The 25,155-nt window shown below is 47.1% G+C and overlaps 1 protein-coding gene across 2 annotated transcripts in view; it reads left to right on the top strand.

The window, feature by feature from the left end:
* LOC106744726 (homeobox protein prospero) overlaps positions 1 to 15,739 on the top strand; it is a 28,230-nt gene extending 12,491 nt beyond the window's left edge. The window contains exons 4-5 of one of the 2 annotated variants that reach the window (XM_014619718.1): positions 12,265 to 12,409; positions 13,281 to 15,739. In XM_014619718.1, the coding sequence (XP_014475204.1) occupies positions 12,265 to 12,409; positions 13,281 to 13,460 (325 nt within the window). In that variant the 3' untranslated portion in view covers positions 13,461 to 15,739. Of the gene's footprint in view, positions 1 to 12,264; positions 12,425 to 13,280 lie in introns of both variants that reach the window. The other variant, XM_014619717.1, reaches the window with a different exon arrangement.
* Positions 15,740 to 25,155: the final 9,416 nt, after the last annotated feature.

The raw sequence follows: 25,155 nt of genomic DNA, 5'->3' as shown, positions 1-25,155 counted from the left end.
CCACCCCCTCCCCTCGCCCCTTTATCCTCTCTTTCGCTTCCCCCCGACGTCCTTTCTCTTTTAGACGGATATCGAATCACCGACGAGCTAACTTCCCGGCGTACCGTGAATTTCCCCAGGTTACGTTGGTTCGCTCTTCTTAAACCGCCGGTAGATTCGTCGACGATTTTCAAGCGCCGCCAACCGTCGCGACCCAACCGCCATCAACCGGCCATTCTCGCGACTCAACCTTGCGAAAACTGCTTTGCTCGCATTGTTAACGATTCTGGATATTTAATGCGACCGAAGCGTGGCGGTTGGATACGTTGAGGCTGAAAAAAGCAAACGCGACTCTTCGTAACCCCCGTAACGTCATTTCGGCGAACGCGGATTAAATCGCCGGGGGATAATTGACTGGAATTCCTCCTCGTTTCATACGTTTATACGTGATTTAACATGCGAACGATCAGGAAGAATGAAACTCCTGATCAGCAGAGGGATGAGCGCGGGGGAACGAGCTTACGGGGCCCACCCTCGTGAGACGTCAGTGGCGTAACATAAGGGGCTCCTGCTGGCGTTGCAGCAGGCGAGTCGGCAGCGTCGTTTCTTCTCGAAATTTTTGATAATGAACACAAGTACGAGAAACACGACGAGTATTGGCTGGGCGGCAGACAATGCCGTGGCCGCAGGGCTATCGTGGGAGGAACAACGAAGGAAGCAGGGGGGTTGATTGCGGGGGTTTCGCGGGTGGCGAGAGGAGGCTGGCGTGGAAGTTGAGGTGACACGCGGGGAGGGAAAAAGGAGTCAGAGCAGCGGGTGGAGGAGAGTGATGGCAACGGAGGCTTTATAGGGGATGTAAGCATCGCTACTGCAAGGCTAATCCGCCGCTATGAGCTGCTACTTGCAGCATGAGTATGGTACACTCTCAGCCAAAGATTCCTCCGTGGCACTTTGAAGCGAATCTCTTTTCCGGCTGTTGCTGTCGGACAATTAAAAGAGTTCGTTGAACCCGCGCGCACGTAAATGTTTTCGAATCGGCGGCTCCGTGATACTCCCGTCCCCAATTTCGACGATGTTTCGCGTTGTACTTGACGAGATGCAGAGAGATGGCAGTCTTATTAAAATCTCGTGCGACAGTGATAAGGAAAATGCCTTTAGAAACAATAATATATTAGAGAGAGTCTCTATACCAGAGATAGAATTATATTTAATATTATTATATAATTTATATTCATATCACATATTGTTAGCATAATCGCACACATTTTAACAATTATTTGAAAATCAATTCTGGTTTAAGCGCAATAAAAAAGTTTAGACTCGTTCAATATATTTGACCGTCGTAATTAATATTCGATACGATATATATAAAGTCAACAAAGAATTTTCGTGTGATAGATAAACCTCACGCATAATGAGAGACGTCGGTCGCATGTAACGCGAAGATAATTCTCGAGTTTCGTCGAGATCCGGATTTCTCGTCAGCCCCCGCCGATGTTTAATAACCGCGATGACCCAACCCACCGAAAAATTATCGTAAGTAGAGATTAAAAAAATGATTTATCCGGGAAACTGCAGCCGGTTATCCATTACGTCACGTCCATCGCCAATGCTACCCATTTGCTACCCTCCGCCTCTCTTTGCCTACCCTTCGTAGTCAGCAACGACCCCATGCCAGTCATCCAGACGGCCGCCGCCGTTTTTCATCCCCGTTCGAAGGATCGACGCGCATCGACTCGCACACACGCGCGCACCCATATGTACGCACACATCCGCGCGTGAGATCCTAGACACGCGAGACGGGGCGCGCGTGCAATGCGACTCGTCGGACGAATCTCCGCGAAAAATGCGATATGATAATGTTCCCGGCGTTTCGCTCTAATCGGCTTTGTATCCGCCTACGACGACTCGTGGACGAAGGGGTTGAGGCGGGATATCGGAAGTACTAAACGGACGGCTGGAGCGGCGGGACGGAGAGCGGGGTAGACACGGTCGGGATCCTGGGGGCAGTCGAGAGAGGCGAGCTTGTGCCAGCCTCCATGAAGGATTTAATTTACATCCACCGACGAAAAACGCGGAAAACAGTTTATCAAAAAAGTTACCGCGCAGGCTCGGACTGTAGAGCGAGCGAGTGAGAGATGGAGAGAGAGAGAGAGAGAGAGAGAGGGGGGCGGGGACGCTCCCGTTTAATCGCTGGCGTAATCTAATTCTGCGAAAGCGTCCGCGGTAACAGAGAAACGTAAAGATTGGCGAAATTACCATCGGCCGATCGAAAGATGCCCTTGTATAATAATATCCGCGTCGCTCGAGCATTCTCTCTCTCGCTCGGCCGCTCTCTCGCATCCGTAACCACGCGGCTGGTTATGAAATACGCATTCGTCGGGTGGTAGTTCGATATCGGTCGTGACGTTTCGTAGCGCAGCGGTGCGACGAGTCCACGATCACCGGGGACCGGGCGTAAAATTACTGTTTCGGCCAACATTTACCCCGGCAGCCGCGGGGGTAACGTTCGACTGGACAGCGACTCTGAATTGATTTCGTTTGAAATCCCTACCCCTCGCCGAGAGCCCCGCTCGCTTCCTCCGCGTCCACGACTCGCTCCCTACCATCGCACCGGTGCGCCGTTCGCCACCCCCGGCTTTCTCCTCTTTCACGCGCTCTCGTCCTTCCTCCTCCGCTTCCGACGCTTCGTCCCACCGTCCTCGTTCTCGCTCCTTCTCCATACTCCTCTCCTGTTCCCTCCATCGCTCGTCGTCTCCGTCTCTTTTTGGATCTCATCCGGGACTACGGCGCCTCGGTACAGACTGCGCCAAATGTATTTCCCCCTTCATCGTCATTTTTTTTTATCGTCCGCTTGCGAACGTTCGAAAAATTAATTGCCGGCCGGCTCGATCGGAAATGCGCGAAAGAAGAGCGCGTCGCATGGACGGTCGAATGAAACGAATGTTAGCTAGAGGGTGTCGATTTTATGTGGAGAGCGATTTTCGCGTCGGGCGATATGTTGACGATAATTCTATAAAACGATTACGCAAAAATCGGCATTTGTATGCGCGCATGTATATATATATTATATATGCATATGTGTGTTTGCATCTTTTTCAACGTTGTCTTCATTCGAGTTACGTAAATACGAGTATAGTAAATATCTTATAATACGATAAAATATTCAATTCCAGTGAATTATTCAAGACTGAAATAAAACGATAATAGAATCGATACGATATAATAAAGCAATGTATTTACATATGGAAATAGATATCGAACGAAAGAGCGCAGAGAAAACCGACGGAAGGATACATTGGAGGATAGGAAGATCGCCGAATATACGCATTATGGTCGATTCATGCGAAAGAGAAAAAGAGAGTCGCGGTACTAATGGAAAAGCCTCGCGCGAAAAAAGAATTCTAAAATTTCGCCGGGACGACCTATAATATCCGTCGTGATCTCGAAGACGGGAGAAAGGGTCGATGTCACGGCTCCCGGCGCCACGTCATTCGATATTTTTGTCAGTAAAACGATATCAGGCAAATTGCATCTGTCCTTTACACCGTGGCGCCGAGCCAGATCAAACAGTATTCGGCCCTGGATATTACTCTTCCCTTGATATTGTCGGTTCACGGCACCACTCTCTCGTTTCTATCTGGCAGTCGGCGACGATCGAGCACTTTCTGGTTCGGGAGGGTACGCACGGGAGAGCGTGATAACATTGGACCAGCTTAAAAAAAAAAAAACGAAGAAAATAGGAAGGAAAATCAGCTCTATCGGCGATCGTCATTCATTTAATGTCGGTGCGCGTGTGCGTGAGCTGGTCAATTATGTTACGGCCCGACGTTCGTCGAGAGAGTCTTCGTTCTCTCATCGGCAAACCGTCGTCGAACAAACGATGTCGGTAACGCGTCTCGAATTTTAAACGACGTGAATTTGGTAGCGCGATGGGGATCGATACGGGTCGGCGCGCCCGTTTTTGAAGAATTCTCTTGCGCCGAGAGCTGCCGAACGCGGCGAATACGCCGACGCTCGACGAACGGTACCTCTTATTGGCGTCGCATTTAAATCGCCCATATAACCAAGTCACCTTCTGAGTGCATTGGAAGCATGCGGGCGAGCTAAGCAAGCCGAGCGAGCAGCGCGACTATCTTACGACGCAACATACGGGCGTCAAATAGGCCGTCGAAATGCATGCTCGCAGAAGGAACGGCGACCTCGATCGAAACGAGTCACGGCGAGAGAAAAACGCAAACTACTTTCGATTATCGATCCCTGAGTGCGTTTACTCAATGTCTTGCTCTCTCTTCCTCTCCGTGACCAACTGAGATAACGAACGAGAGCCGGGGCGCGCACATACGCGAGATCGTTCGAACGCGAAGACATAATTCACGGACGAGCGATCGCGTCGATTGCGCGCGATTTTCTCGCACGTCCTTTCGTGCCGTCCGAAGGGGATCGTTTAAGAGCCATAAACGTAATCCTACGGAATATTTACAGTGGCCTCTATCCATGCCCGGCGGTCGACAGTTGTCTAGCAAATCCTATTTACTGTTACCCAACGCGAACTATACGCACTAGAGATGCTGGGAGGGTGCCTATCGCCCCTAGCTAACCTACTGCCCTACTGCCATGAGTCTCACCCCTAAAAGCATCCCGTCTCTCTTCGTCGCGCGCTCTTACCTCATGCTCTTCTCTCTTCCCCGTGTTACAGCGCGCAATCTTTCATGGCGCGCGTAACGGTTCTCCGTAGATCGAATCGCGCGATGATCTCACGACATTCGACGCGATCGTCGACGGCGAACACTTTTCGAGGTTTTTCGGGGTGAATACTGAAATATCTGGTCCCCTCTTCGTATACGGCGAAACGTACCCCTTCTTCGTCCACCCCTACGATCTCGCCGTTCCCAATGCGCGGCAACAAATAAGAACTATCGATCCCCTTTTCCCGTAGGTGATACGCGAGTACGACGCTAATTTGCTCACCGCATCGCCGACGACGTTCTTTTTTTCCCTTTGTTTCCCCCCAGAGTTATCGAAGTCCACGCATGCGGGTATAAATAGCGCGCGCGCGCGAGTACGAACGGACTCGTGATTTTCTGAAAAAGGGGTGAATGATTTTTCAGCGTTACACAATGACGGCTGTGTAAGAAGCGTGCGGCCCTTTCATCGGCCATGTTATTATTCGATCGACGAGTATACGTTCGAAAAGCCGCGAGTCGGATTCGATACACCCGCGACGATGAAGGGGCTAATAATAGCCCTCGGCGTCGCGAAGCGTCTCCGGCGTCATGTCCAAGCGAGCGAGAGCGGCGAAATCGACACGTGCGAGCGACTTCGTTTCTCCGAGTCGCTTTCCGCCTTCTCGCTTGCGCTCTTTCCGGCGCCGCGCCGCGCTCGGTTTAGCATGGTATGGCAGGAGGTAAACTTGGCAACAAAGAATTATTGATTTTTTCTCAGCGGGTTGAACGAGTTGCTGGGCGGTTGAGCGGTCCCGGTAGGGTATTCGACAAAGGATGTTTTCCGAGTCCCTAACCTAGGCAACCCTTCTCCTACGCTCAGCGTCGCGTATGTGTCTCTCGTGTGTTGCCTCCGCGCGGGTGTCTCTCTCTCTGTATATGCAAGGGTCTGTCCTCTCCCTTTCTCGCTTTCTCTCTATCTCTTTCGTGCTCCTGCCTCGTCTCTCTCTCTTTCTCTGTTATCCGTGTGTACTCAGCCGATGCGGTGAGGACTTAACTGTTTCATTGTCATCCCAACAGACATTGAAGCTTCGGGACAGATGTGCAGAATTTAAGGCTAGAGAACACCGGAGAAGTTGCCGTTGACGTACGACTTCTTGCACGCGCCCTCCTATGATGTCGCGCGATAAGGGACGGGAATATTTCGTCACGGGTATCGATTTCGCGCGGCACGTGAAAAACACGAGCGAACAGCGACGATAATTCCCGCTGCTCCTCTCTGAGGTCGCGCCGTAGTTGGCCGAGCGACGGTATCCGAGCGAGCGGTCGAGACGAAATTTAACACACGAGGTTGGACACGAGGTGTCCAACGTTGCTTCCCATTACATTGAAACACGTTAGACCGTGGTACGTTAGAGAGCCCGCCCCGGCCCCTCTAGCCTGTCGTATGTACCCAAATAGTCCAGTCCAGTCCAGCCTTCGCACCTTATGCACGCGAGGATGCACATGCATAGTGCAGCAAACGGGCAGTGCAGCGCCGGCAGAGAAAATCGATCGAATAAAAAAATACTTGGCCGATGCCGAAGTGCGACGAGGACGCGAATCGCGGGCGATGGACGGTCGAGGCGAAGAAGGGGGGGACGCACGGCATGGTAGCAGAAGGAGGGATAGTCCGGGACCATTGAAGAGTGAAACCGCTCAAAGCAGCTGCCCCCGCCCCCTCGTCCAAGCCGCCGCTCTCTTCCTCGCCCCTCGTCCTCGTTCGCTTCGGCCTGTGCGCCGACCCTAGGAGCTCGCCTCTCTCTTACTCCTCGTAGCTTTGAAAAACCACCCCTCCCTCGGCTTAGGCGGACGGTACACCCCTGCAAAGCCCCGTAACTCCTACTCTTTCTCTTCTTCTTTGTTTCTCTTCCACTTTGAAGGGGAGGTTGGCCTAAACTCGAGCGCGCCAAGGGGCTCGCTCGTTGCCGTAAGTGTAAGAAATGTGGTTACGTACCCCTTCGTTCAGCCCGTCATGCGCGTCTTCCCTTCGGTGGGAGAGACGGAGGCTCGCGAACAGGTTAAACGCGACGTGATTCGCTCCGAAATCTCCAATTATTCTAATAGAAATTGGAAATCCCGTAATTGGATTACAAGTAATTATTTTCATCGGCCCTTTACCTCGTATTGTTCCTTCGTGAATGTGAAGTGTGCGATTCGTCCGTGTGAAATCGACTCTCCGCGAGACGGATCCCCCGGTCGCGATGGTCTTCGCATAATAAATTTCGCCCCATACGCGCGAGAGATTTACATCCAGAAGGTACTTACGTAGCTGACAAAATTATCTGTCCGCCGATACTTCGCACCCCTCCTGGGGGGTGCGAAGGGGAAGCGACGCGAACCAGCTGGGAAGGAAAAGGACAGAGGATGAAAGAGAGAACTAGTCTAAGGCGAGCCAGATGCAAGGGGAGACGAAACGTAGGGAGGGGAAGAACGGTCGAAAAGCAAGGGGCACAACGAAGAGTGTGCATTGTAAGATCGGCGCGTGCGGCACGCGGAACCTTCGATACCTCGCAGTAGTCGTAGAACCCCCTGCTCGTTCCCGCCTGTTCTTCGAGTTCCCTCTTTTATGAAGGGCGAGGGCCCAGAAGCTCATTGTCGGGGGCACATCTGCCGTGCGATCGTCGGTCGATTGTCTCGCAGGCTTAGGAAACTCGCTTGTGAAAAAAAGGCGGCTTAGCCGACGGGGCGACGACGCACGTGGTACGGGACGTGGACACGCGTGTCCGCCGGAGAGAGAATGGGAAAAGGATCTTCTTTTCTCTTTTTCTCTCCCTTCCCCTAAGTAGCGACACCACTTTTGCCACACGCAACCGCGAAGTAAGATCGAAAGAATCGCACATCGACGAGAAATAACGCGATACGCTCCGGGGAGGGAGAGAATCACAAAACGCTCGCGTTGTTGACTCGTCGTCGCGCGAAATCAACGCGGAATCGGCGAAACGCGAATCTACAGAAGCCCGTACAAGACCGTGCGATTCATTTACCGAACGACAACTGATCTTCTCGTTATGGACGATCGCGCGTGTGTTCCGTCGTTCGAAAAGGGTCGCTTCGGACGTAATAAACAAACGCGCGGTCGACACCCTTAAAACGCCCGAGTGTATCGCGTTTGTGAGTCGGCGAGTAAGCGCGACATCAGCGTCATTACCCGTCCCGCATTACAGTTACATGATTATCCGACGGCGAGCGTCGACAGTTTAAAGTCGAGACTGTGGATCCGAAGCGCAGACAGCGTTAAAGTGTTAATTACTAATTAAGAAGGGTGGTGCAGCGCGTCAAGACCCTGCGCGCGACACCTTTTTGAACGCGCCCTCTGAATGGACGCTTACGCCCCAGCGGGCAAACGCGCGGTAGTCGCTCGCTCATCCATCCGCGCCGCGCTCATCGACGCACGAGCGGGAAGACGCGACACGCATCTACGGCCACCCGCGCACGGACGCGCTCGCGCGGACGCTTAATGCTCTCTCGTTACACGCACTTTCACGGCTCGTGCCCTCGCCTCGTGTCTCGCGTCTCGTGGCGTAAAGTAGAGCGCGCCGGTAGACGACGATGACGACAACCACCACGACGACGGCGTTTCTCTCGAATTCTTTGCCGGCCGCTTCCGCACCCTTCCTCCACACCCCTCGCCGGCCGCGATCATATCGACCTTGCGCCGACAATGTCGCTTATGGATGGAGAAAGTTTCTCCTCTGGATTCCGCGCTTCTTTGCACTGTCATTTATTTATTTTCACCACTGCAATCAAGTTTGTCCGATGTAGAATTTGTAGCGGTTGCCGAAGTCGTCTCGAAGTTAAATTTTTATCGCGAGGGAATTCTCGATAGATGTTCGATACGCCGGCGCAAAGTCATCGATGACGTATATCGATCGTATATGATTCCAATCGCCGATAAGAAAGTCATGCTGAAAATCGTCTCGTTAGATGGAGAATCTCGTAGCCTTTGACAACGTCCCCGCGAATTGCGAATTTCCCCGAATAAAGAATAGATCTGTGAGTTTCCCGCCGATCACCGCGCAATAGGGACGCCGTGGGAAAGTTTCGGGTAAGAAAACCGTGATGCTTAAGGGATTCAAACGTTCAGGGTCAACTGGCGTCTTCGAGGGTGCCGGTGTTCCCTATTGTCGGAGGTCGACCGACTTGGCATGACCGTTAAAAGGGGCTTGACTGGCGGGTTCGGTGGCTTAAGAAGCACGTTCCTTGAATAGAGATCGGAAAGGGGGAGACTGTAAGGCGAGAAGACGCGATCTACTTTGCAAACTTGCGGAAGGTGTACGACTTCTCGCCGTGCCTCTGCCCGCCCAATTGCTCGAAGTCATGATGCAAATCTCGTTTCATTTCATTGAGAGATATGTCGTTTGTTTTCAGTTCCCTTTTCTTTCGACGCTCTTTTGATATTTAGATTGTAAATTTAGGGAGATCGACGTTTGCTCTCGGTCGCACCAATGTTATTTCCATTATAAGCTTGTAGATTCGACGCTCGCACCATGACAAACATAATATCCGCGAGTGGACTACAAAGTAAAGCAGATATAAAAAAGTATCTCCGAGTGTTGAGAGATTTCCCTTTTAATTGCTGCTCTCTCTCTCTCTCTCTCTCTCTTTCTCTTTCTCTCTCGCGTATCTCGGCGCGTTGCGTATCGCAAAAGCGACATGTCGAAAAAGCGGTTGACAACGAATCGCGATTGAAGGAGGCGTCGTGACAACAAACGCTGTTGCTACATACTAACCGCCTCAATACGCGACACCTCAGGTGCGTTTAACTTGTCCGCCTCTGTTTCTTTTACGGGATAAGGCAAATAATATCTCCTTCAAAATGAAAAAAAAAGCACAACTAAAGCGCAAGTGCGCCCACGATGAATCCGAGCTCTTAATGTCTTCAATGGAATCTTTCCTGCTCTTTATCTTGCTCTTTATCTAGCTCGATATTTAGGACATAAATATTTTGCAAATGTTAGTGCTTTCTAGTCTGTGAACTTCAAAAATCTGAGTAGCCCCGACCACGGATATAAGAGGACCGTAAAAGATCGAATAAGTACGTTCGCTTTGAAGAATCTCGACGTCGCAGGGCCAATCTCCATACGCTCCTCATTCTTTTTCGTTGACGAAGCTCGTCGTAATTACATGCTAATAATTAGCACCTTTACGGAGATTTACGCCTTTTCTCTCTCATTTTATCCACCTTTTCATTCCCTTCTTCTCTCTTTCTCTCTCTCTCGTCGTCTCTGTTTTATTCTATCATTGTCCTCCCGTTGCAACAGGGCGCAAGAAAACCCGAGGCCCTGAGAGGAGCATATTGTTATCCTAATTATATAATGCTATAATGAATGATCTCACTGACTCGCCCTTTGGCACTCGCTCTCGTTCGCTCGCTTGCTCGCGCGCTCGTCATTCGTGCCGTTTCTCTCTTTTCTTCCCTCTCGCCTCTTGGCGGTTTCTCTCGCTCTTTTTCTCCGCACTTGGTGGTCGAAGAATGGCAATTCTAGCACTCGGGCTTTTTGTCAAACTGATTACGGAACTAGCGCTGTCTCCCTCGCTCCCTCGCACCCCATTATGCAGCCAGTCTCGTCTCTCGTTCCGCTTTCTCTCTGTCTCCGGGTGTCTGTTTTAATTAGGCACTTCGTAGATACGCATGCCCACGTGTGTGTGTGTGTGTGTAAGCGCGCGCGACAGGATATACGGCGTTAACGTAAGTACGTAAGCGACGCAGTCTACCACTACCTCCACCACATTCCGCCTATACTCGACGATCCGACGAGCTTGAATGCGGTCGATGGGTGGTTGAGTAAGGATTATAGGTGCAGGTAACACATGCATAGGACGAAGTTGGGGGCGGCTCGCCGATGGGTAGTGTGACGGTTCGAGGAGATGAAGAGAGACGGATATTCGAAGGGATGATGGAGGAACTCCTCTTTCGATTCTTCCCGGGTGCGCGGAAACTTCCTCCGGCTGACTGCTGATAAGAGTACGCGAAATTATCTTAATTGGCAGTAAAGCCAATTCGAAGCAATCGAACGAGAAGGGAGAGAGAGAGAGAGCCTCCTCTCGCTCTTCCTCCATCTCCGCTCCGTCGCTTTTTCTTTCAACGACTTTGAATGGGGCGAATGTTGCGGAAGATCGCGTTGTTTTCTTTCGGTGAGAGAAGCGAGAGCGAGATCCCTGACCCCTCGCAATCCCCGAGCGTGCGATAGGTGAAATACGGTCCGCCTCGACACACACGAGCTACGAAAGTAGGCCGGCTAGGATTTCGCGAACGAGAGTGAGACAGGACGTTTGCCGAGCGGATTGGTATCGTTGAAAAATCTCCCGCTAACTTAGGTCGCTATGTAAACGTCCTATTCCCTCCCGCAAACGAGCCTCCGATCTGCCAGGTGGAAGCAATCTTAAAAATTGCTCCCAACGGTACTAAACGAGAGTCGTAGGCGGTTGTTTTGCATTGTCGAGTATTCAGCGACGATGAGTTGTACAAGCCGCGCTCTCGTTGAGCCGTCCTCCTTTGCATCCCCGAGGGATCCCAAGTGCAAGATCGACCACTGCGCGCTACCGGCTCGACGAAGACACTCGGCCGATGCTAATATGCGCCCGAAGAACGGCCTCGACGACCTGGGGGAGCGTAAGGTCGGCGAAACAGAAAAGAAAAAAAAGGAAGGAAAAAAACGTTGACGCAAATTGCATCTTCGAAGCTTCACGGTAGAGCTTTTTGCTTTTCCTATTCATAATGAATGAAGCACAGATGCGTTAAGAAGAGTTATGCGTAAAACAAAGATAAATTGCGAATTGCGACATTAGAGCTTTACGAATTTATAGCTTGTACACAATGAAGTTAAAAGTAACCACAAAAAAACTAAGTTGAACTTTGCATTAATAATTAATAGCCAGTGTGTTCGTTTCATGTCCTTTTCCTCGATGTCTTTTCCGATCGTGCTTCGACTAGGCGAAAAGAACGAAGGCTCGGGTCACCATCCGATATTAATTATCCACCGCTTAACGAGTCGTGTTTGCTTTTTCGCATTAATCGATGCACGTAAAGATATCTCGAGAACGATCGCGACATTTCCTGCCGCAGGCCATTACGCGAGCAAGTCGCGTGATTTCGCGTCGATTATACATACACCGACTGGAATCGCGAGGGGGTATCGAGTCTTCATGGCCAACGTGGTCGACAGGTTTTTCATCATCTCGTTGCGTCTGTCCGCTCGACGTCGAGGAGAGCTCGCACAGAGCTCTCCACGTGCGTCGTCCCCTCTCTCCCTTTTTTTCGCATTTTCTTCCGCTTACGTCAGACCATTGTTAGCATCGATCTTTAATTAATTATCGATGACGCATTGGTGCTGTCGCTGTCTGTCGCGAGGAAACCAGGCGAGACAAGAAGCAGCCGCAATGACGTAGAAAGATTTATTATTAATTGACACCCTGATATACGTATTACGCAAGCCGTCGCGTTCTTGCGAAAGCTCATATTTATTAATCATTTTTCAGTCACACTAAAATCACATCAGATACACGTATCGTCCGCTACTCCGCGAACTAATAGAGTCATAAGTATCGCCTAACCGTGTACCTTCTTGCGTTGTTTCAGGGAGTTCTACTACATCCAGATGGAGAAATACGCGAGACAAGCAGTTTCGGAGGGCGTGAAAAACGCCGAAGACCTCCGAGTTGGGGGCGACTCGGAAATCTACCGGGTTCTCAACCTTCACTACAACCGTAATAACCACATTGAGGTATGGGGTCCCCAGGTGCGCAACACGAACACGCACACGCTACATTTTATTTTATTTCCCTCTCGTTATTGTTTCGCGAATCGAAAAAAAAAAAAAAAGAGAGAAAAAAGGAGTGAGAGAGACGAGCATGTGTTTCCTCGTAATAGAGATTTCCGACGCGAGTCGTCAAGATCGATTGGTTCCGCGAGATTAAGCTTTCGATGTGTGTACCATTTACCGTACGTTTTCATTTATCGTACATCTCTCACGTGCGTCTTTGTGGTTTACTATGATTACAAGTGTTTTTTTGCACGTTTCGTATGATAAAAAGTTAGACCTAAGGCATCTGATACTTGTGCTGAAAAATTGAAAGATTTCTATTTCTGACGTTATCGATCACGTGAAGGATTTGATGCGCAACGAGTGTATCTAATAGTAGACTTTCTGAGAAGAAATTCGGAGAAATTAATCTCAAAGTGTGGAAGAAGAAATTTTCACGACTTTTTCACGTTGTTAAAACGTAGATTACCGTTGCGCCGAATCTTTCTCGTTATTATTAAGTTCATAAGAATAAATAATTGGATACTTTTCTCGTTTGAATTCTAATTTGAGGCTATTCTTGTTACTTAAAATATTAATTTAAATTTTGTCTCTTGCTCTTTTGCTAAAAATAAACAATTCAATAAAGAAATCATATCCACCGCGATAAATCTTCGAAGCTGATCTTGAAAGTTTTTAAAAGGCTCTGAATTTTGGATCACTGAAAATATCGCATGTTGTGGCATTCGCGACGAGACTCCTCGTCGCGAAAACCGAAGAACCAATATATGTTCACGGCTTCATCATCGCGCACATGGCCGCAATGATGCTAACGATGATTTGGAACTTCCAGGTACCCAGCAACTTCAGGTACGTTGTGGAGCAAACGCTGAAAGAGTTCTTCAAAGCGATTCAGGGCGGCAAGGACACCGAGCAGAGTTGGAAGAAGTCCATCTACAAGGTGATCTCGAGGTTGGACGACCCGGTGCCGGAGTACTTCAAGAGCCCGAACTTCCTGGAGCAGCTCGAATGAATCAGGAGGTCGCGTGGCTCTTGCTCTTCGTGGTGCGCGGGCTCGCCTGCGCTCGTCGGCTCCCGATAATCAGGAACGACCAACGAGAAAGGATCGCATCCGCCAGGAGGTACACGTCCTTCGCGTAGTGCGCGTTCAGGTACCCTTAAATAACATATCGCAAAAACGAACGTGAGAGAACGAGGGTTAGGAAGGGAGAGGAGACACGGACTAAGCCGAGGAACAGAGGCACCCGAGACGTCCGTGCGCAACGGCGACGTCAAGGTGCCAACGAAGGATCAGGCTGTGACTAAATCACGAATCAAACGAGAGAGATAGAGAGTGATGAAGGAGACACACAGACACACACTGTAACACCGCGTGAATCGACGGCTGACGAAAGCCCGAAAGCCGCGAAGTGTCGAACGCCCATCGACGTTCCTCTTGTTTCAACCGAACGAGCGTGAGAAGGTGATCTTGGAACGAGACGAAGAAGCACGACGAATGCGTGGTCAACGAACGGCGAGGATAGATAGCTTCTAATATCGATTTTGTCCGATCTGTTTGTTACTTAGAGTAATCAATTCGTTATCGCCTAATTTTACATCACACGATAAGGATAGGAGTTTAAGAACAATGACACACTACCGGGGTCGCATTTACACAGAGAAAGAGGGAGAGAGAGAGAGAAACGTCCGGAATATTTGCGAGAATGTCCAAAGATTGACTTAGTCACTACGAAATACACACACGGCGGTTCCTCTTCTGGCTTTAACCCGGAAGCGGGACCTTCATCGTCGTCGTGAGGAACGACGCCGGACGGGCAGCGATACTTCTCGTCCCGCGCCGTTCTCCGGAGAGAAGCCGTTCGGATTAGAAAAAAGTGCTCGCACTATTCCGGATAATCCTACTCTAAGCTCTGTGAAAGTCGGCTTCGGTTTTGCAAGGATCGATGCTCTCTGATGGAAATTCCGAAGGACTTCCTATCGATGCATGAATACCGGATTTACGACGATTCATACTTCGATAAGAAGACATTCTCTGAAACCTTCTCTGAAACTTGTAGCATGCTTCTTTCTTTCAGAAACAGTTCAATTTCTCTGATACTGACACATCGTCGGTGAAAAGCGCGGGATACATCTCGATTCTTTTCGACCGACGAATGGAAGAACGTTACTTTCCTCCCTCCCCTCCCCCCGCCCTTTTACACCATCTCATACATTGTACATATTTTTGTTTCAACATATACAATCGATCGACCAAGTTCGAGATCGACGTGAAAATGCTTGGCTAATTAAGTTACATTGCGCGTATCACACAGAATCAGATAAGGAACGGCGCGAGAGAACGTGATCGCGCGTTGCTCATGTCGGTACCAAAGAATCGATTTCGACGAGAACCAAAACGCCGGACGGACGATCGAGAACGACCGATCTCTCGTAACGATCTCCGTACGAAGAATCTCCGTTCCTATATCTGCCGAGGATGAGATTCCTCCACCCATTTCGTTTGTCCCGTATTTCTTTTTTCGCTCGACGAGCAAACACCCATCGAGCCCGATAACACTAGTACGTTTGTACGAGCGCGTACGTCGCATCGAGAGTATCGGTGCGCACGGGTCAATATACATAAACTGTTTTTTTATTAATGGTTGATTGTATAAACGAGATTAGGCTAATCGCGGTGACGAGATCAGCAGTAGTACGGGCGACAAAACTGTAGAATCGGATGTAGCGTTCGCGAGTACGAATCGTATACGACGCCGGCGGCACTTTTCTAACTGTTAGCGTAGCAGACAAAAGAAGAGATAAAAATGCTATATAATTGTGTACGCCGGTGCGTAATTATATAAATATTAGACTTTCAGAAGCGAAAGAGAGATTGGCGGATGTTGGCGCGATTAAAGTAACGTAAAGAGGACGCGTGACAGAGGGTTGCAAACCGTGCGTCCTTTCCTCCACTTGTATACCCCGACCATCCACATACAGACTTACGAACACGGACACACGCTCGACACGCATATATCGTTAGTCATTTACACGTATTACACGTTCCACGCATGACGTGTGCGCATTCGCACGATCATGCGAAAAATCGGAGACGGCGCCCCTACATTTTCTTACTGTGACTTCTTCTCGCTAGAAATCTTTGTAGATATATTATGAGACGATATAAAAGTATTAGGGATAAATTTTTGGGTGGTAGCGAGTGCACATAATCTAATCCAATTATTTTTTCACTATTATTCTCGCTACTACGTGCACTATTATTATTATTATTATTATTATTATTATTATTATCATCATCATCATTATTATTATATTGCTATTATGATTATTATATAATTATTATATTATTATTAATATATTATTATTATTATTACTAGACTCACACTATTATCTGTATCAATATGACAATTTTGCAGTATGAAACAATTATAATTATTAAAATTATTATAGTTATATCGTTGAAATTGTCATATATGGAGAGACTTTAGTTAGTTTAAATTTAAGTCTGCCTTTTTATCCCCACAAAATTTCCCGTGTCGCTCTTTCATGCTTCCAATTTTTCATCCCTATTTTATTTGCAAGGTGATCTCCTTCAATTACCTTGTTACTCCTTTTACTTCGCCAAATCTACCTATCCCTGGAGAATTATGTTCTCTTTATCTTTAGTTATTATGTATTTAGTTATTATAATAATCATTACTAAAATTATACCCGTAAGATATATATATATATATATATATATGTATGTATATATATGTATGTATATATATATATATATGTATGTATATATATATATATATATATATATATATATTTTACCAGGCCGTACACGAACACACATAGGATATCTTTTTGCAAGCGGTGAGTCTTAACCTAGTCACGAGTCACTATTTTTTAATTGATTAATGGCCGATTTATTGATTATTATTTTATTTATTAATTATGACAATAAAATGAGAAAATGGATTTAATTTGCGCTCGAATTCGCGCGTAAACTTAGTCTTACTTTTGTTTTCACTCGACCGATCTGTATTATCCTTTCCTAATTAAAAAAAAAAAAAAAAAAAATTTAATCGTTACGTCGACATAAATGGAAAAAAGGTGTAAAAGAGAAAAAACTATTTCGATTTGGCATACTCGGAATATTCTCGACTGCCTTTCCGGCCTATCTTTTTTCCTAAGAAGGTGCGAATCGGCTGTAACGTACCACCACCCTGAATTTGCGTTCGATGAGTTCAACGAGAATAAAAACGAGCGGGTCTTCTTTCGTCCAAACTAGAACGCGCGCGGCCCAACTGAAGAAGCGATAACGAAATTTTGAAAATTGCAATTTTTATTACGTAATACTAGACTTTGGCCTAAAACTAGTAGCAACTCCTTCGGTGCTGGCCTAAGATTTTGGTCTAAACGTTTATAGCGCGGCACGAGAAAGGAATATTGGATGGACGATGCGGCATTGTGGACGATTTTGGATAATTTAAAAGAAGATTAATGAGATACTCGTTACACTCGCTGGCTCGCTCGTCGCAATTTTCGGGTGATCAGACGTTCGCGTCAAGGCAGTTATTGGCATGGATGGAAAATTACTACTCTAAAATGTTACGTTATCATTTCGCTTTTTTTACCACATTAATCTAATTTACACATCTTACGAAATCGAATTTCTCGGCGGTCCAATTTATAATTTATCTACAAGTCAGTCACGATATTTATCCTTACGTTCGTTTCAATTATTTTCAACGACTACTACCAGTTCGCATAACAATTGAGAATCTACTTTTTGTATCAATTCGTAATGAAAAATATCAAATGAAATATGTCTCAATGTATGTCAAAAGATCGAAGATACTTGAAATCTGAAATCGAATTAATTTAAATCTAAATGTGATATGATGTTTCTAAGCAATCTCTGATGTACACTTTGCATTACGTTTGGATTTTAAAAGCTTTGCGCTTTCACGTCGATACGCGTCAACATCTTCTCAACTACTGTCAGCAATATCCATAGAATAGTAACAGGATATTACGTAATTTCTTTACGGCAAATCTCGTTAAATAAAATCGCTATGTAGATTATACATCACGTGAATATTACGCCATTGATAACACATCACGCGAATTTAACAATCGTTCTCACACTTTCTTCGATCACGTTGGAGTTGAGAGAACAAAACTACTTTGCATTTATCCAAGAAAATACACCTAAGACTCATTTTGTCGTATTAAAACTGATTTTTCCACGAATATTATCTGCACTTAGTAAGAAAAAAAAACCAATCACTAAGTATGCTACAATATTAAAAATCGACGTTTTCTAAATCACATAAACACTCGTGCTACAACTGAATTCACTACCATGACGAAACTTGGTTTTTTCTCGCTTCTGGCAATTAGTACCAAAAGAATCGCAATAAATAAAACAGAGACGAGACTACCTGTCGCGATACGAATTAGACCGACCGTTTGACCATTTCTATTTCGCGTTCTTCGCCACGGAAACACGACGCAAGCTTCGGAAGAGTCGAACGAAAGACTCACGAAGATCAAGCCGGTTCGGAATCCCCGGTCAGCCGACAAGCTGAAATATCAGAGGAATTTCGTATGGTCGCTTATTCGTTAAAATCGGGCGTAAGGAACCGTTACGACGCATAAGTAGCTCTCGCGTGATCCTTCGAAGCCACCTAAAGGCTGAGAAAAGTAACGAAAACGGAAGAGTAAGTAAAAGTCCGCTCTATATTCCTCCGTCGACCGAGAATCGAAGCTCCTAGCGCGAAGGACGAAACGTTTCTATAGATCTCACTACAGACACACGCGCTCGAGCCGCGAGAAGACTCGGAATTTAGCGGAAAAAAGAGAGTGTCTAAAAACGAATGATAATGAACAGCCAGCCAAACCGGTGGTTGGTTGGTTCACCGCGATCGCCGAGATTCTCTCATCGATGGGAGAACCAAGCCGCGCTCCTTATCTCCCGATCGATGTTACCGATCCCGATCTACTGACGCGACATAGAATCGCGGGACGAAACTGGCATTGAACAGCGTGAGCGTAGAGAAAGGGACAAATTCTCAACGATTCTACGGATGCGCGATATAAAGAGAACGAAACGAAAATGTAAGAAGGGACAGACGGCGAGATCGACGAAACGTAAGATGTAAAAAAGAAAAAAGAAGGAAACCAGTGGCAATGAGACACGCATTTCCGAAGGACGAGAGGCGAAAGATTAGGAGGTCGTCGACTATTTCACCTATGAACTAGATTAGGAAGTAAATCGACTCGCCGTTGAAAAATACGTTTCGTAGCGGGGCCGACGCACGGAGAAACGAGTACACGGGACGGAACGAAAATTTAAACGAGAACGAATACGAGAGAATGCGGAAGAGAGAAAATAATAAGCATACGTACATACCTAAACGCGTAAATTTTAAGGACACGTAAACAGAAGTAAGTAATAGTATTTAACGTTAACACTTGCAAGCTATTAATTATTATATAAACAATTAACTAAAGATAAAAAAACGAGCGGAGAAGGTCGTATCACGCTGCAGAGAAGAAGAGGATTACCTACTTTAAAAAAAAAAAAACACACTAATAAACTAATTATTATTATATGATTATATTATTATTATTACGATCATTATATAATATCGAGTTTGAGATTAAGCCGTGATAAACAAGAGAAATCAGTGAGAATGAGAGAGAGCGAAAGTGATACCGGAGAGAAAGCGAAGGAGACAGTGTGGGAGTTCAAAAAGTGAATTCATTGAGAATAATAATTCCTCGAACTATTAGGAGCGTAATTAGGGTATATTTATTATGGCGGATGCGCGATTAACGATAGCGGCGCGGTAGTATACAGGAAAAAAGAAAAGGGGGAAGATAAAGGGGGGACAAGAAATATGTTATCTCCCCCATGACGTTTTAGCGAGGCGGAAATCGCGTCTTTCGAATTTTCGCGCGCGCGATAAGAACGAAGTGGAGGAGCGAACCCGGGAGAACGATCGAATGAGAGAATGTGAGAGAGAAAGAGAGAGTGAGTGAGAGAGTGAGCATGAGAGAGCGAGTGAAAGCGAAAGAGAGAGAGAGAGAGAGAGAGAAAGAAAGAGAACGAGAAAATGTGAATCTGTACACGATGTAAGAAAGAGAGGGAGAGCGTGAAAATAGAGCGTAAACTATGTTTCTATGTGAGATCACGTGCGTAAGCCAAAAGAAGAGAAAAAAGAAAAAGAAAACTGATTGTTGACACCGAGTGAGCAAACTTTGTGTGATAATCTTGTAGTACACGTAGCATGTTAAGTCTACAATACGTTTGGTAGGGGATTAAGGTGAGAACGACTTTCGGAAAGTCGGGCAGGAGAACGGGGAGTAAAAAAATCCGACCGAGAGGAATCCGAGAGGTCTTCCGTCGTGTCTACCTCCCATGATGTTTCTAAAAATCGGCCGGAGGCCTGTCCGCTTCCGGCCTGTCGACATATCACCGCGCGTTATATGAATCGTTCATTCCTACTACTTGAGTTACAGAGTGCTCGAGACTGCCGTCGACTACTCCGGCATTCTCGGCTGTATAACGTAGAGCGTTAAGTTTCCTTCGATAAGCTACGAAAGGCTTTCAGTTGGCTCGTAGTCTAAGTTTCGTGCGATCGAATTCGCGATCCAAGATGAGAGGCAACGCGAAGAGTCGACACGCGGCCAAGGTTTCATTTACAGGACGATAACGCGAGAACAGTCGATTACTCCTGTCACGCGAGTATCCTTAATCTTCTACGGCCCCGAGCTCGTATGATGCGCCAATGAGATCCTCATGTTGAATAAGTTATTAATTAACATCGTTAATTTATCGAGAATTTATTCTTACAAATTCATGTCATACATACACACTCGATATCTTATTATTGTATATTTCAAGTTTACACTATCATGGAATATGCTTTGCTTCCTAATTTCTTCAATTATCGAGATCTATCGTTGACTATTGTAATTGTTCGTTAGATTGCCTACAACTGGAACGTAGCTGTAGACCTGACGATTTCATCGATTAACATTAACAAGCAGTGGACCGTAAAAGATTGACACATCAATCACACATTAAACACCGGGTTTTAATTTACAGACGCCCCGGGAGGCTGTGCATACTCCAGCTCTCGGTTCAGCGGTAATTTACATAATGCAACAATCATATATACACACGTGCGCGCGCTCACGCATGTTTCTCTTCTTGGATCACAATAGTCGATTGTCGAAAGTTTACGTCGTAATGATCTCGCTCAAGATTCAAGAGCGTCGAAGAGAGCACCTCTCGGAAAATCCGTAGCAGTCGGGAATTTGGGGATGGGTGGGCGACGAGGGATGGAAGGGATAGCGGTTCATGGGAGAGAAAGAGAAGAAAGGAGGGAAAGAGGAAGAGAGAGAGAGAGAGAGACCGACGAAATTGTGGATGGTGTAGAAGCGTGTAGGGAGCCAAGTGTCCTTGATGCGACCGTCGTTGAAGCCACGAAATCTCGCGATCTCAACAGGTGATCTTTTTTGTTCGGACGAGTGGAACCATGCAGGGAGATAAAAGCGGATCGATGATAATAAGAGACGCAAACTAGAGAAGAAGAGCAACATGCACGAGGAAAAAAGTCACGACTGAGAAGAAATCTATGCGAATTGCGATTTCGGACTGAGTTCGGAGCCACGGGCAAAAGACGTTCGGCGCAAACCGATCCTAGCTGAGAGAAAGAGAGAAAGAGAGAGAGAGAGAGAGAGAGAGAGGGGGAGAGAGAGAGAGAGAGAAAATGGTGAAGCATGAAAGGGTATACAAGCGTGAGCGAACGCGAAGAGGAGCGACAGACGATTATGAGTGAAAGATTACGGAATGAAACATGAGATGTTGAGAGACGAGGAGTGAATGCGCTAAAAAAAGAAATTGATAAAAAAGTGAAGAAATTATACAGAGAGAGCCGACCTCCTTGCCTACCGGGAGGTCCGCATATATGTATTGTAAAGTCAAGACTAGTAAATGATAAAATTAGGGAAGCGAGTTTAAGAGGAGAAATTATTAGGCCAGTTCGTAAGTGTAAGTTATTACGGAATTTTCTCCCCTCCCCACCCTTTCGTGCACGATACTTTTGGCAAATCTTTCGCGAGGCGTGAATGTGGTAAAAATGAGCGCGAATGCGAGAAAGGACAAAAAATAGAGGACAGAAGCTATTTACATGGGCGTGAAAATTTGAAGTTGCGCATGATTTGTATGATTATATGGGAGAAAGGAATAAAGAGAGAATGGAGAGATCGAGAGAAAGAAGAGAGGAAGAAGAAAGCAATCGGACAAATGGTCCAGCACGGTCCGACGTCCGACTCAGTAAGAGATGCAGGAGAGAGAAAGAATCGATTGCAGAGAGGCAGGCAACGCGCACAACCATCGAGAATGGCAGATATCACAAATGTCATTATCCATCCAACCCTTCGGCCACCGAGAGTATAAGGAACAAAGAGCGTAGGACAATGAATCTTGGCCAATCCTGCTTGACCGAAAAAAAAATTAGGTTATTCTGGTCTGCCTTCGCTTCCACGCTATGTTACTTTCCGACGCGGTTCCGCGTCATACACTATCAAATTGCTCGCAAAACATGCTCGCAACAGTATTCCCACGCGACGTTTCTCCGCTAATGTGTTAATAAGCTCTTTTCGAATGAGACTATCAACATTTCGTATTACGGGAAAAATATTTCTTCTTACCGTCTGCAATTCTTATTGCGACCCTGCGTCGCGCGTGAATCAAGAGAATGCGAGGCAGCGAGAGAGAGAGAGAGAGAGAGAGAGGGAGGGAGAGAGAGTGAGTGAGTGAGTGAGAGAGAGGAAGAGAGAGAAAGAGAGAGAGAGAGAGAGAGAGAACAAGTGAAAGTGGCGTTAAGAAAGAGAGTGTGAATCGTATGTACGCGTGTACCAAGAGAAGCACACACGAAATGAGAATGAGAACATGTAATGCCTGTATTCCTGGAGTATATTACTTGCGCATACGTCTCAACCAACAGTCGTTAGATTATACGTATTATCGTGTAGGGAATCGTAGGTGTATTAAGACAAAAAAAAAGAATAACTTATTTAGTAAAACGAAGAAGCTGAAGAAGAAGAAGAAGCGAAGACGAGTACTAGCAGCAAGCAGCAAACAACAGTAAACCTACGTTGATGTGTGAGGATGTGAGCTAGATCGCCGCGTTGAGTCTAATGAACTCCTCGGAGATGTACAACGCAGACCCTCCGGAATGAGGTGAAAAGGCGCACGACTGTCAGCCTTGTCGGCCATCTTCGTCACTTCGTGTAAAAATCAGGACGATCGAGAGAAAGAAAGAAAGAAAGGAAGAAAAAAAAAGTGGAAAGCAAAGAAAAGAGAAGAAAAACGTCGAACGTTCGCGTCAATTAATTTCTGTAGATAGCGGCAACGAAAACTCTTCCTCTACGTTAAAGTAGAAGCACGGACGAAGGGGTTCGAAGGACGATATAATGACGTCTCCTACGAGCGACTTAGCCGACGTAACGGGACACAAGTGGAATGACGAAGTTGGCGACTTTGCTCGGTCGGCCGGAACGTCTTGTAAGATATTGTGGGAATTGTTTTTCTGCGCCCCGCGAGTCCGTTTTCGGTCCAGGAACGGGGCATCATTCACACAAGCCAGTACATTTTAGGCCAGAAGTTCTGTCTCTACCCCGCTGACGCTCGCACGTCATGTGTTTCGTAATATTAACTTCGAATCATTGATTCCCACCGCTCTCCGCCACACAGGAAGGCCGATGCATCGTCGGCCGGTTCTTCGCACACCGATATTCCTCTGCAAGATCGCGGTCACGTGATAGAAGGAGCCCTTAGTATCGCTGCTTAGTACTAACGTAAATAACAAAGCGTCTTCTCGGGTTACTAATACGCGAAAAAGTATTAGACAAATATCTAAAGAAAATGGGCATATTTAAGAAAGTACATGAGCAGGCTGTTGTTGAACGCACAAATTATTGCAAATGGCAATCATATTTTTGTCTCGAACGAAAAACTCGCGGCAGCTTCGTTCACGTGATCCCGTGATTAAGACCAGGTTCAGTTGCAATAGCCGCCGCATCATTGACGCGCAGCCGTCATGAGAGACAGAGCTTCGGGCGAGGAAACCTGACTACTTTCATACATGCATTACGATGTTTGATGACTGTACCACTTTCGACGCGAGAATTGCTTTCGTACCTTTTACCGGCGTTTTTCTGGGTTCGTTTTGGGCTCGAGGAACAATTTCGTTGGTTGATTGCTAAGCTTTAGTTGCGCACAAGACGACACACAGAGAGTAGTGCAAGAGGACGCGTGCGCGTGTGCGCGCGTTCGCACCTCGTCGCGGATGAACGCGAGGTGCCGATCGCGAGACACGCGCCCGCGCCTTATTGCGGCGAAGAGTGAAAAATTCCGTTTTTTGGCAGACACCAAAAAAGCAGCTCCTAAAATGCGAGCGCCGCGCGAGGGGAAGACGCGCGGCGATTGCGCGGCGTGTCTCGCCGCGCGCGCGCGCGCTCGTAATCACACAACAGATAGTGCTCAGCAAGGCGATGAACATCGGTCGCGGTGCAGCACACCCACACACACGCGTACATTCACACTGAGCACACACGCACACACGCGTATACATACGAGACGCGACACACCAGATCCACACACGTGACACGCACACACGCAGTTTCGGCCAGAATCTAAAAGACACATCAAGGAAAAAAGTACAAGTTTATCACGTTGCGCCTTAACGTTAAAATTAAAAGTTGATCAAAAGAGATGAAAAAAAGTGAAGCGTATTCTTAACCAAAATCGGCCTTAGTATATACTTTTCCAGGGCACGTGGAAAATAACGGACGGGCGACCTTCCCCCTCGACCTACTTCCAATCCTCACTCTTTAGATTGTATAAAAAAAATGATATAAATATATAATATATATAATATATATACACATATTATATTCCGCCGGCGGTGGGAAGTTTCGAAACCTCGCAGCTAACTCAGCAAACCACCGAACCATCGAAAAAAAAAAATAAATAAATAAAATTAATAGATCTCTCTGTTCCCGCCGCGTCAGGTCGGATTCGAAATTCTTGCGGTTCGTGTCCACGTCGACGTAGTGAGAAAAGGAAAGCGTGCGTCGTGGTCGCGCAACCCGTCCTCCAAGAACCCCTACCTCCCAAAAAACGCCCGGAAAGTCGCCCGTCCCCCTTTGCACGTCCCGATGTACCCCACGCTCCCCGCAAGGTGTTCCCCCCAAAAAAGGAGAAAAGAAGTAAAGGTAAAAAACGAAGCGAAAAACACACCTATCCGGCGAGAGGGAAGGCGCGAGCCTTTCTCGCGCATAGAAGAAAAACACTTCCTGCATGTAACTAAAAAGCGACGACGCGAGTGGACGGGTCACCCGGGATTAGTGTAAGGACGCTCGTTGCTACGTAAAAGCAAAGACGATGACGTGGAATGGAAGAGAGGAAGAAGCGGAGACAATTTTTTGATGCGGAAGATGGACGACTGTCGACTCGCCGTTCCCCGGCGGCCGGGGCCGATGGCAGAAAATTCGCAGAAAATCCGAGAGATTCGAAAAGCGATGCACGATGGTAAAAGGAAGGAAACGAAAAAAGAAACGCGCGCTGAGGAAGGATCGGTCGCGTATATATCCATTGTATCTCGTCGCGTAGATCCGCGGTATTCCTTGCCATCCAT

This window comes from Dinoponera quadriceps, unplaced genomic scaffold, assembly GCF_001313825.1.
Source record: "Dinoponera quadriceps isolate SergipeBrazil2010 unplaced genomic scaffold, ASM131382v1 scaffold1352, whole genome shotgun sequence".
Taxonomy (NCBI): domain Eukaryota; kingdom Metazoa; phylum Arthropoda; class Insecta; order Hymenoptera; family Formicidae; genus Dinoponera; species Dinoponera quadriceps.
This window is presented reverse-complemented; position numbering and strand designations above follow the sequence as displayed.